Raw genomic sequence first — 13,817 nt, forward strand, 5'->3', positions numbered from 1 at the left:
GGTCTGTGTTTTTCTTCCTTTAGGAAAAGGTGTAAAAATTCAGGTGGCAGGTTCGCACATGAGCATATGTGAAGCTGTTACCTTGACAGGTGTACATGCGCTTCATGTAGCACGCTATGACTGGTGTCATGGCTCTGCTTTGTCATTGCATCATATCAGGGGTGAGGGGTCATGAGGGGTCATGAGGGGGTGAACTGATAAAACCTCCCTCCCCTTTTTCTGATTGTTCAGGGGGTTGGGTCTCCTGTCCTTCGGGCTTCCTGTCACGTTGCTGGGTCAGCGCGTCACGGGGTAGGGAGGGGGGGGGGGGAAGGGAGTTTCCTGGTCCCACGCCATATTGGGCGGTGGGCCACGGAATTCCCCCCGCCATAGAGTACGTCACTGGGCGCGTTTCTATTGGTTGTGAGACTTTCGTGAGTTATTTTCAGGCTCCATGTTGTGGACCTCTGTTACAGGGAGTTTCAGAGCCTCCTCCTCAGGGAGTTTCAGAGCCTCCTCTGTGAGTTTCAGAACCTCCCTCTCAGTGAGGGAGCCTCCTCAGAGTTTCAGAGCCTCTTCCTCAGATTGTCAAGGTGAGTAGAACTTAAAAAGAAGTTCTGCTCTGTTGTATGTGTATTGAGCTTGGTAGGTGATGCAATGCAGTAGAGACGATTTGTTCTTCTGCTCTGCTCCCTACTAGTAGTGTGTATATTGGGTCAGAGCCTCCTCCTCAGGGAGTTTCAGAGCCTCCTCCTCAGGGAGTTTCAGAGCCTCCTCTGTGAGTTCAGAGCCTCCCTCTCAGGGAGGGAGCCTTCTCAGAGTTTCAGTGGCTCCTCCTCAGAGAGTCCTAGTCCAATTGTTACATAGCTCAATGTTGCATATGTCTTTTCAATTTATTGCTCACGTGGGAAGTCTCTCTGGGGGTTCCCCGTCCCCTCTTTTGTGGAGCAGGTTGACGGGGTGTTGTTTAGGGAGTTCCCTGACTCCTCGCCTGTAATGGTCGGTTGAGTCATGGGATTCCCCCCGCCATAGGGTACGTCACTCCCCGTCCCCTCTTTTATTTTTTTAACAATATATTTATTGGGTTTTAGTTTGCAAATTACAACATGTATATCAGCAGAGCAGTATTCAGCAAACATTTTCACCCCGTTCTCCCTCCCCTAACCCCACCCCACACAAAATAATAATTAACTTCAAAAACAGGTTCACATAGGAAGGATACAGATTTAAATGATAAAAAATAAACATAAATAAATAATAATACAACCATGTTTTACACATTAAGTAAAGGGTGTTTCTTGTCATTTTTACACAATAATAAGAGTTGTCCCACAGTACTCTCCCTAATCCTGTTCTTGTTGAAGCAAGTTCCCAACATTCGTATTATGCTTTAAGAAGTACAGAAACGGTCCCCAGGCATTATCAAAAATGTTTTGTTTACGTCTAACAATATACACCATCTTTTCCATTGACATATTTGAAGCCATTTCTTTAATCCACATACCAATTCTTGGTCCATCAACATTTTTCCAATTAAGAGCTATTACACGTTTTGCTTGTAATATGCACATATCTATAAATCTAAACTCTTTGCTTTGTAGATGTGGGGTGGTAGGATATAAACCAAGAATAAAAAGCTTGGGATTCAATGGCAACTTCTTTGATCAAATTTGATCGATCAAATCAATAACATCTTGCCAGAAGGTTTTCACTTTGCCTCACTACACTTAATACAAGTCCCCGTCCCCTCTTTTATGGAGCAGGTTGACGGGGTGTTGTTTTCCCTCAGCCGCGTCGTATGGGACCCATGTCCGTATTTTTTTCTGTGAAAAAAGCGTCTTCTTGTCATTCTCCCAGGCGGCTTGGAGGAAGGGTATCTGGGTTCTTGTTAGAATGTCCATTGATATGTTTTGGGTCTCGACGTGTACATAGTGCTGGCCCTGGGTGCTTCTGATAGGAACCATGCATGGGCTTGCACGCCTTGGTTGCTCATCATTGAAACAGCGTTTTTATGGGGCAAATTGGGATGGAGTTTGTCTCTTCCGAGCACCAGTGTACTAGGCTTGTCTCGACGAATTCTCGTTAATCTCTGGGGGATTTTAACAGAATAGATCAAAGCATTGGTAGAGGGGTCTCACGCCCTTGGGGTGGGCCACCGGGCGCGGTACGAAAGGGACCGTCTGGGTGGCGTCCTCTATAATGTTTTGTATCGACACGCGTACCTACCCCCCTCCTGGGACTGGGGATGGCGGCGTGCACCCTGATGCGTTGCACCCTGATGAAGGCATAGGCCAATCATGTTGGTACAATTTACCTATCTCAAACCCCTCTTTTCCTGATGCTCCAATCACGACTAGGGGTGTAACGATGCGACCTCACAATGATTAATTTCGATTACGATTATTCAGGCAACGATTCAATGCATCATGAAATCTCTTCGATTAGATTCGATTCATTTTCGATTCATTTTCTATCAGTTAATTCCCCAAAACATTTTGAATACACAAATGTGGCTGGGGGAACTGATTCACTCAGCATGAATGGACTATAGGTCAATAAAAACAATACACACAAAAAAAACACAACAAAAAATATATATATATAAAAAAAAATCGATTAATTTAGATTATAATCGATTCTAACATTTTCAAATCGATGCAGTTGAATCGTCACATTAGAATCGATGAATTTCGATTAATCGATGCATCGTTTAATCGTGGAGCGTAACAGTAAGAAGCATTTTGTATGAAAGTATTCTGTACTTCTGTATGACAACTATTAAAGAAACTTGAAACTTGAAACGTACACCCCTAATCATGACTGTCCTGTATTGAGAGACTCCTAACAAAACACAACACAATCACTCAGATCGTTGATTGTCCTAACGTCTTCTGGGTTTGACCTGCACGCTGTACCGCTCCAAACCAGGTCGTTCCTGTTTGCCACATAATACAGTGAAGGCTTGAGCAGGTGAGTTTGGTCTGGCCCAGGTCAGGCATTGATTCTAGTCTTTTTGTCTATAGGTTCATGGAATTGAGTGACGCCAACTCCAACCACTTCCTGCTGTTTCACTGTGGGACCCGCTGGCTTTCCTTCTGGCTGGACATGATGTCTGGCGGCGTCACTCTGATGGTGGCGCTGTTTGTGGTCCTGAGTTCTAATGATGTCATCAGCACTTCCCTGAAAGGCCTGGCGCTGTCTTACACCATCCAGGTAGACTGATAAAAATCATTTTAATAATCAAGTATTCAAAATATAAACTACATTTACATTACATTACATTTTCAGAATGTTTCAAAAGTTCCTCTGCTCATTTGTTCTCTAGTCTTTTCTTCATGCCTGATACGTCCTTGTTTCTTTTGCTGTTTAGTTAAACAATTTCACCTAATATGAGAAAACGTAATGAGATAAGACATTTTCCCCCCAGTATAATATTCATTGCTGCCATCAACTGCTGCAAACCTGAACTTACAATATGGCAGACTTGGATTCTGAGCTTCTTGCCATCTGTCACCTCATTCAGTGTACAGGGATCGTTTTCTTTTCTTTTTTCTCTCCGTTAAAGATTATCTTTAACACATTTCGATTACATTTGATTGTGCAATAGAGGGAGAATGACATGAGAAAACTGCTCTGAATGCTGCCTGCAAGTACACATCATGCTGTACCAAGGGGCACACTCCAATAATAATAATAATAATAATAATAATAATAATAATAATAATAATAATAATAATAATAATAATAATAATAATAATAATAATGAAATAATGTCTTCAGGGATTTGGTGGTAACTAAGCGCATTTATAAAGAGGTGTCATTGCCAGCGTCTCAGGTGATCATGGCAGCAGTAATTGTTGCCAGTCAAAGGCATCGTAATGCCAGGTGTGCTCGTGAAAGAATATTTCTAATCAGAATATCTCTTTTTGATTTAAGCAAGACCGAAATCATCCAGAGACACAGGTTGCCAGCTCAAGCAATTCTTGATCTACTCGATGAAATCAAGGATGATATTGAGCCAGCCACCCAGAGATCCCATGCGATCTCATTTATTATTTAAATATTGTTATTTAAATAGAATAGAATAGAATATAAATACTTTATTTATCCCGAGGGAAATTCAACACTACAGATCGCTCACAGTAAACAGTAAACATTTAGGTAGTCAGAAACAAAAGTCACGAATAAGAATACAAAGAAGAATAAGAATAAAATACGGTCCGTGATATACATTTCTCTATGTTATGTATATAACAAATGTATATCCCGGACCGTATTTTATTCTTATTCAGAGATCCCATGCAATCTTATTTATTATTTAAATATTGTTATTTAACGTTGTCGGCTTCCCCAATGTTGTTGGCGCTATTGACTGCACTCACGTTCCAATTGTACCACTAAGCGAAAACAAACATGTTTTTAGAAATAGGAAGCATACGTTTTCAATCAACACTCGGTCAGTGTGCAACGGCAGTAATATAATAACGAATGTGGTTGCCAAATTCCCTGGGTCTGTGCACGACAGCTACATTTTTAGGAACAGCAGTCTATACGGAATGATGCAAGACATGGATGACACAAACGTTTGTGATGCAATATTCATTGCAAATATGTGGGGGGAAAGTATGTGCTTTTGTATAGGTGACTGCAGCTACCAACTCCAGCCATCCATGGCTGATGACTCCTGTGTGTAATCCTGCCAACGTTGGAGAGGCTGCGTACAATCGGGGTCACATCAGAACGCACGGTGTGATCGAGCGCACATTTGTCATCTAAAGCCGGTTTAGATGCCTGGATCGTAGCGGTGGGGCAATGCTATATAGTCCCCCCAAAGCACATCACTTCTTTGGGTGCTGGGTTAGGTAATTATCACAATAAAGAGAATAGAACCCGCACACACATAGCTCCAGAATAGACTTTTAATTTATAATGTTTCGTCAGGTCCATGAGGAGTAGACGCTGGAAACACGGTTAATGAAACGTTTATTCTAGAGTATATAATAATGTGGGTTCTATTCTCTTAACTAAACATTAAATACAAATTTATCATTAAAAAAATATTCCTAAATGAGAAAATATTTTCACTGGCACAGTGCCTAACTTCGGTCTAAAGATTCAGCACCATGGACAGGTCTGCTCAAAATAATTTATTTGGGGATGACATGACAAACAAATGCAATGACGAAAGATAGCGACAAAAACAAAGGATGCAATGTGTCATGAAAATACAAATTAAGCAATGTGGACACTGAGGAAGATGCTGAAGATAACATGGAAGGATAAGATCAAGAATGAGGAGGTACTGAGAAGAGCGGATATGCAAGGAGGACAGCTGCTGGAGAGGTTGAAAAAGAGAAAGATGGAGTTGTGCGGGCATGTTCTGAGAGGATCCAGTGGGGAGATGTTCAAGAAGGTGGTGATGGGGAAGGTGGATGGAAAGAGAGGAAGTGGAAGACCAAGAAGAGGCTGGGTGGACGACGTCTGTGATTGGAGCGGAGTGAGAGGCGGAGTCACGGAGTTGGAGAGAAGAAGTGGGGACAGAATGGGTTGGAGAGTGATAGGCAACCTTCGGAACGAAGAAGCCACCTAATGATGATGATAAATTACAAAATAAACTAAATACAATATGAAATAAACAAAATACAAATGGTGCAAAATACTGTTATGTCTAATAATAATACATTCAATTTATAGTGCACTCTACATTTGGAAACCAAATCTCAGAGTGCTACAGGGTAAAAACATGGGCAATTAAAAAAACAAAGCATAAAAACATAGAAAAAAGGGATAAAACACACAAGGCATGTATAAAAAGGTTAAAACTAAGAGAAGGCTTTTGTGAAGAGGTATGTTTTTAGTCCTCTTTTAATTAAGCCCGGAGCCCTATTTTGTGAAAATCCGCCTAAAATACATACCTAAGTAAATAGAAGATTGCTCCACTTCTACACGTTTGGATCGGATTTCAACACAGATGGTTGCTAAATGTTCACAGAAGGTAGACACACTAACTGTTCTCCAATCTATGCCAATAACGTTCAGTTTTGTGATATAGTATCCAGAGAAATAAGAGAAATAAAAAAGATTCATACACAAGTAATTTGCTTGCAGGAAGCTAGAATTTCCTGGGTACTGTAGTTTTTTTAAATTTCAACGCTCATTGAGAGCTCTGGGTGCCCTGTGCTCATCTTACTACAAATCATCATCATTCGGCGACGGCCACTAATTCAAAATGGCGGATCTCCGCGAAAATATTATCACATTTCAAAAACTAAAATCTCACTAATATCACTTTAACCTATTGGTAAACAAACGTATTGCTGAAAATATACACTATGACTGCTGTTGTGACATGGTTAGGATGTTTACTCTTGGATCCATTGAATTAGTTTGTTTTTGAAACGTGATGAGTCTGAACACCACCAGGCTCGTCACAGTATATATATAGAGAGATAGATATATATATAGAGAGAATATATATATTCATCCCACTGTACATGGTGGTTAACTGTGGGTCTGTGTGTGTGTGTGTGTGTGTGTGCGTGTGCGTGTGTGTGTGTGTGTTGTGTCCAGTTGACAGGCATGTTGCAGTACGTGGTCAGACTGTCAACAGAGCTGGAAGCCAGGTTTAGCTCAGTTGAGAGACTTCAGGAGTACATCACAGTAAGATACTCAGGTTCTCGTCTTTCATTCAGAGTGGTGATAACTGCCTCCTTTCAGTTCTCCTCATCAAACTGTAGTGCAATCATCCTTTAACACTAGCACACCATGGAGAAAATGCCACTAATTCCCGCCAGGAACGGGTCAGATGACCCGACAGCTTATATGAGAAATATGAGAAAAATAAACAGTGTAAACTATATAATTACCTCTGAATATAAAAATATGAGGTTTACCACAATGAAATGTAGGTTTGAGTGAGGTTTGAGAGTAAAAAAATAAATATATATATATATATATATATATATATATTATAAATGTTTTTTATAAAAAAAATTGGATGGAAGAGCCACACATTGACGGGCAAAGAGCCACATGCGGCTCGCGAGCCACGGGTTGGCCACCCCTGTGCTAGAAGCTCGCAAAGTGCTGTGACTTTCGTCTGTTCCAACGGCCCATATGGGGAATAACGTTCTAATTACATTTTCCTGAAGTCATTTTGAAATTTCAGAAACCGTGGCAGATAAAACGGGTACTTTTAAGAAAAGTAGTGACGAGGATACATTTATTGAAAATGCCTAGGGGTCATTTGACCCCTTGTCAGCTGTGCTAGTGTTAAGTGCCTTTCCAGTATCTCCAAAGCATTGTTATTTATTTGACCATACTCTGATTTAAAAGATATGGCTGGTGTCATTTAATTTCTTTCTTATTGTCAACATAGTCTATGAAAATACCAAAACCAACAATGCATTTCTTCTACTCAAAAGTATGGTCTGTCCAGCCAACACCATATTGCATATATAGATATATAAGTTATAGAAGTCTGTTTTAAAAAACGCTGCAAAAGAAACGCTAAAACAAGTCACAGAGCCGTACTGTTTGTTTTGGTCAGTATAATTCATCATTGCGATGAACACGAACATCATAGTTTTCGTGTTTTTTGGACAATAATGAAGTTCTATGACTTCTGGATGTGAGCTATATTATTGGCTGGACAGACTATATGTACTGTAGAAGTAGACAAACACATTGTTGTTGTTTATTTTGTCCGCTATGTTGAAAATAAGAAGAAGAACATTTCACCGGCCTTATCCTTCAATTATCCTTTAAACCAGTCCATGTTGCAGCTAAACTAATGGGTACATCATTGTGTCTATCCAGCTCTGTGTGTCAGAGGCCCCTCGGAAGGTGAAAGGTGTCCACATCCCAGAGGGCTGGCCCCATCAAGGAGCCATCACCTTTACAGATTACCACATGAGGTACAGAGAGAACACTCCCATTGTACTGAATGGCCTGCAGTTCAACATCAAAGCCAGGGAGAAGCTGGGCATTGTGGGACGGACAGGCTCCGGTAAGGAAAAGTTTCAAAGTTTCAAACGTTTTCAAAGTTGCAATTGAGAAAGAATTGTCACACAGCTGATCACAATGTGCTTAATAACTGAACTCAAAATCAACTAGGATGCCCGTCTGGGTAATACCAGGTAGTAGCCCATCACTGAGCTCAAACAAACTGCATATAAAGATATATGTATTACATACAGAGGGAGAGGGGGAAAGAGAGAACTTCAGTTTTACTCTACAAAAGTATTCTACACATCTGACAATATCATAATTGTATCAGAAATGTATATTTTATATCATATCTATAATCATTTATACATTGTGTGTCATGCCTTTTTATTTTACACATGCTTTGTCTGTGATGTTAAAGAGTGAACTGTCTCTCTCTCAAAGGTCAATGGTCTGTTAATGGTTCAGAGAGGGGTAACCATCTGGCAATGGTGACATTTTGTTGACTCATGCGTTCCTAAATGTAATGACTTTGTTCACGCTCTTTCCTTTGTGTAAAAGAGAATTTCGCTCTGCTGGGGTGTTGACTCTCACTACACTTTCACTTCTCACTCTCACTCTCACTTCACCTCTTAACACGCTTCCACTTTTCTTGCTTATTCTCCCTTTAAGCGCTAGGCCTTGTTTCTGTAATTGAACTTTAGAAATCGTCTCCTGATCATTCTACTGAGTAATAGCCTTATACGTCAATTCTACTATAAACGTTTCAGTTTCTTGCATGTACACGCTACTATTCCCAAATCAAATCTATATCATAGGTATTATGTTTCATCATGAATGCATGAAAGGGGCGGGGGCGGTCGTTTTTTGATGCTTTGATCGTCACCAACGGCATACGTGTTGCGATCGAGGTGAAGACATGGTTGGATCAACGCAGGATTTATATCATATAGCCCTTACCTTCACTAGGATGTACCCCAAAAATATTCCAATTATCTGATCGCGAGTCCCAGTATTGGTGTCGATCGTGTCGCCAACATAATCCACCACACATCCATGCATCGGGAGCATTTGACGCTTCTCAATCCGATCGTTATAACCGCTCCATTCGCCCGACAAAGAAAACTGCGCCCGGTGACATTTGACCGTTGCACAGGCCAAGATACAAGGTGTCAAAGGGTGCTCGATACCGCCATCTAGCTGGATGCAGCCGGTATTGCACTTTGGCAATCTCAGACTCATTCCCTATGGTAACACTGAGGTCCCCGGATGAATAATGAATAAAAATATCAAAAAAAAGGAAAAACAATGAAATAACGTATATATACGTGGTTGGCGTTCAAAGGATGGCGCCCAATAACGTATATAAACATTGTTGGTGGGGAATGAGTTAAACAACTTTATTGTCACTTTTCTTTTTTTATTACGTTTAAAAATTATAGTTTGTATTGTTAATCTGTTCACCTTTCGTTTTTATCGTTAGTATTGTCAATGTGTTGACGTTTTACAAAAGGAAATGCGTGTTGACTGTGGATTTGTGGACAGGCTTCAGAAACGTTTGTATTATATTATAGAATGCAACAATCTATTTAATAAGCAAACGTTTGGCATAACGTATAGGCATAACATGATAAAATGTCTTCTGATTATCAAACAAGTCCATATGGGGGTCTAAGAAACGCGATGGCGACAGCACCAATTCATTGATCATGTCTCATAATATTAGCTAAATGCTAATATGGCAAACTAACAGTAAAAGTTTTTACATGAAATACAGCCCAAAAACCCCGCTGACAAACACACTTTATAAAAGTTTGCTTATTGAATAGATTGTTGCATTCTATAATATAATAATAATACAAAAGTTTCATTACCTCTGTCAGAAGCCTGTCCACAACTCCAGTCAACACACATTTCCTTTTGTAAAACGTCAACACATTGACAATACTAACGATAAAAACGAATGGTGAACAGATTAACAATACAAACAACTATAATTTTTAAACGTAATCAAAAAAGAAAAGTGACGATAAAGTTGTTTAATTGATGGGAGAAAAGTTGCTAAAGTCTATGTATTGTGATGGGACTGGAAGAAGTCTACACATGGTAGAAGTAACTGGATATGTCGCCCGCACGTTTGTGCAAGTGGAGAATAGCCCCTGGCCAGTGCTTCGCTCAGATATACTTTAATTCCGATACTGGGAAACCAATACTGGTGTAATTTATAACGGTAAACTATACGGTAAATATAATGTCCATTCTGTCCTGTGTAGGGAAGTCCTCTCTAGGTGTGGCTCTCTTCAGACTGGTGGAGCCTGCTGCAGGCACCATCTATGTAGACGGCGTAGACATCAGTAAGATCGGCCTGGAGGATCTACGCAGCAAGCTGTCTGTCATTCCCCAGGACCCCGTCCTCTTCATCGGCACTGTCAGGTACGGACAGGCACGTTTCTTGCCATATGCGGACTATGCGGTTGCATATGGCCCCCGAAGCCACAAGGGGGCCCCCTAAAATGCCCCCCAAAAAAAAAGTATATATATTTTTTTGTGTTCACTCAATACACTATATATATATATATATCCTGTAGGGATGTAACAAATCCTCAGCTTAAAATCTACTTTTGACCGCAAGTGGGCGTTTCTTTATAAAAGAAAATTTAAATACATAAGTAGCTTACTGACAAAAAAGTAGTTGCAAAATGCAGTATCTGTCTCATTTACAGGTATGTGCATTTTGGAGATGTTATAATGCAGATTCTGTAAGTTTTCAGGAGTTTCTTGATGTAGGGGAACCCCAGTGTTTCCCATTTATTATCATTTTCTGTCATTGCTGGGGTCAACTTGAGATGTTTGACTTGAATTTGTGAGAAAAAAAGATATAAATTTTTTTCATGAATTAAGCCTCTTTTCCTCTTAACTCATTCAGCGCCAACCACGTAATTTGGCTTGAGCGCCAAACACGGAATAATACGTTTTTAGATCCTTTGATATTTTTCCTCTGATCCCCGTTCTAAATCATTATCCGGATCATTCTAGCCATCCCTGGCTCGTTTAACTACGTTGGAATTACAATGCCGATTGAATATCACCAAGTGGCAGTATCGCCTACCTTTGGAACTCGGATAGAAAGGCAACAAGAGAGTCAATGAATGCACCGGACTATCGAGGCTCGCTCTGTGGGGGAGGAGCTCTTCCAAAGCAATCGCTAGCAGATCTGCTCGCCTCAACCTATAGTGTCTCGTAAACATGTGTAATTACATATAAACGAGTAATCGCGATCGCTGATGGGATCATTGGAATTATTATTTTTGGATTACCTTCTGGCTAAGGTAAGGACCCCCTATGTCTATTTTACCGAACGTGAAACATGTGTATGTAATGATCACTTTACCGGTCATAAACAAGGCTTTTTCTAACGATCGGATTTTCGGCGTAAGACTACCCCCCTCCCTCTTGATGATTTTGTGAAGGTACATGTACATGTTATATACCTTTGATTTGGGAGTATTTGGGGTTTCAGGGAATAAACCACAGCGATTCGGGCTTATTGCACATAACACGTTTTATCTCGTGATCTATGGAAAAAGACTGGATTATCTTGGAAATGTGCGATGTTTAGCGTGTAATAAACTACAAACTACAGTGTGTAGAAACAAACTATTTTTTCCATGTTGGACTATAAGTAGTGTCTGTCAAATGAGCCACACCATTGTGCCAGTATCACCTCTTCATCTGTTGGCTCATGTAGTTTCTGCGTTGTGTTTATCTCTTGATCTTCTCATACCGGCTGTACATCGTGGTCATTCCCCTTTAATGCAATCCGTAATCATAAGAATTCACCACTGTCAGACGTGTTACCTTTCTTGGAAAACGTTGTTTATTACATAAACAAAGCCTCTGTAATCAGATGGAAACCAATTCTCGGTGGTCATCGCGGCCTGGCTGTTATCCCAAAAGCCTGTCGTCGTGGCACTTCAGTCCTCCACTGTATCTGCTAGTGATGATGTGTCATCTTCTCCATTGCTGCCCCCCCCCCCCTTTTGCGAGGGGAGGAGGGAGCCGTTTCAAAGTCTCTGATCAAGCTCTTCTCGTCTGTGTGTCGTAGCTAAATCCGACTTACACCCGGAAGAAACTCACTTTTCTATATTCTCGCCATAGCAACGACAGGCCCGGCCTCTTCTCGTTGCTATGTGACACGCTGTTCACCTTCCACACACTAAACGTCCATTCAAACACACCCTGCTTACTATCGTGGAGACAGACTGCTGCTAACATACTGACTCTCTCTGTTGTCTTCCTTCTCTGAGATGGCTATAGCTGTCATCCACCAATATTTTACATTATATACACTTTGAAAAACTTAGACATCCTTCAATTGTCTCCACAGCTATAATACAGAACACACACACACAGCTCTGAAAACATCGTGAAACACTGCGGAAATCTATACTTTTACCAACCCAGTTCCGTGTGCGCGTTCTGCGATCTGATTGGCCACTGACGTTTCTGGTCATGTGACATGTGCGCCAATCGCGTGAGGCCTGTTTCTGCACCTATTTCCGCCTCGAACAGCCTGCAAACTACCTAACGCCTAGTTTATCACTGGTTAAGCATAGGCGACTCTTTCGAAGTTGGTTAAGGTTAGAGTTTGGAATCAGGGCTGGTGTTCTATCGCCCTGCTCTAAGACAAACTCTAACCGTAACCAACTTCGAAAGAGTGCCTAAGCTTAACCGGTGATAGAAACAGGCGTCACACGATTGGCGCAGATGTCACATGACCAGAAACGTCAGTGGCCAATCAGATCACAGAACGCAACGCGGAACTGTGTTGGTAAAAGTAATGACGCGATAGGGACAGCTTATGGCGCTGAAAGTGTTAAAGTGCACCAGATTGATGCATTTAAATGTTAAATGCATGCCCACCTTAAAGGGTTTGGAATCCCCCCACCATAGTTTCACAAAATAGCAGCCCCCAAACAACATTTTGTATAGGGCCCCCAAAAAGCTAGAACCGGCCCTGGGTACGGACACCACTGCCTTACCTGTTATTCACAATACACCGTCTCACAGTCCGCTCATTCATTACTGATATATCCTATACGCTGGTGATATACTCAGTACTTACTGGCATATTCTATGATGATAGTCAAAACATTCTACCCTACATTTACAGTACAATATTTTACAGTAATCCTGAGTTTACATTACAGTAGCCTATATGACATTAATCCCTAGTATTGAGTTTACAGTACACTACATATGACACTATTGATTTAATTTGTCCCTCAATGTCAGGTACAACCTGGACCCTTTCAACAACTACACTGATGAGGAGATCTGGTCTGCTCTAGAGAAGACCTACATCAAGGATTCAGTATGTTCTTCTTTCTTTTGTTCTTATAACCATATATATAGAACATGCGCATGTTGTATTATTATTATAATGGTGATGATGATGAAAATGATGAGGATGATGATAATGACAGTGATACAACTACTGTGATAATAATTATGCTGATGATTATGACGACATTGGTAATGACTACTGCAACGATGATGAGGAGGAGGATGCTGATGATGGTAATAATGACGATGACTACAGTGATGAAGATGGTTGTGATGATGACGATGTTCGACAGATCACCAACCTTCCTGGCAAGCTGCAGTCAGAGGTGGTTGAGAACGGAGAGAACTTCTCTGTAGGAGAGAGACAGCTCCTATGTATGGCCAGAGCATTGCTCAGGAATTCCAAGGTGAGCGTCTCTCTCGCTCTCTCGCACTCACTCACTCGCTCACTCACTCTTTCAACCTCTCTGTCTTTGCCTCTCTGTGTATATTGATGGTTGTAAGTATTTGCATTTGTGGCTGTGTGTGTGTTCTACCTAACTCCA

At 41.0% G+C, this 13,817-nt stretch overlaps 1 protein-coding gene across 1 annotated transcript in view; it reads left to right on the forward strand.

Annotated features, from left to right (window-relative positions):
- Positions 1-13,817, forward strand: part of LOC311246826 (ATP-binding cassette sub-family C member 12-like) — a gene marked incomplete at both ends in the record, with an annotated part of 156,847 nt that overhangs the window by 120,007 nt on the left and 23,023 nt on the right. Inside the window, 6 exons of the mRNA XM_084337072.1 lie at positions 3,003-3,192; positions 6,550-6,639; positions 7,798-7,987; positions 10,200-10,359; positions 13,222-13,300; positions 13,566-13,679. Of these exons, the coding sequence (XP_084193198.1) occupies positions 3,003-3,192; positions 6,550-6,639; positions 7,798-7,987; positions 10,200-10,359; positions 13,222-13,300; positions 13,566-13,679 (823 nt within the window). The remainder of the gene's footprint in view (positions 1-3,002; positions 3,193-6,549; positions 6,640-7,797; positions 7,988-10,199; positions 10,360-13,221; positions 13,301-13,565; positions 13,680-13,817) is intronic.

Source organism: Notolepis coatsorum, assembly GCF_963971535.1.
Source record: "Notolepis coatsorum genome assembly, chromosome: 20".
In the NCBI taxonomy this organism is placed as follows: domain Eukaryota; kingdom Metazoa; phylum Chordata; class Actinopteri; order Aulopiformes; family Paralepididae; genus Notolepis; species Notolepis coatsorum.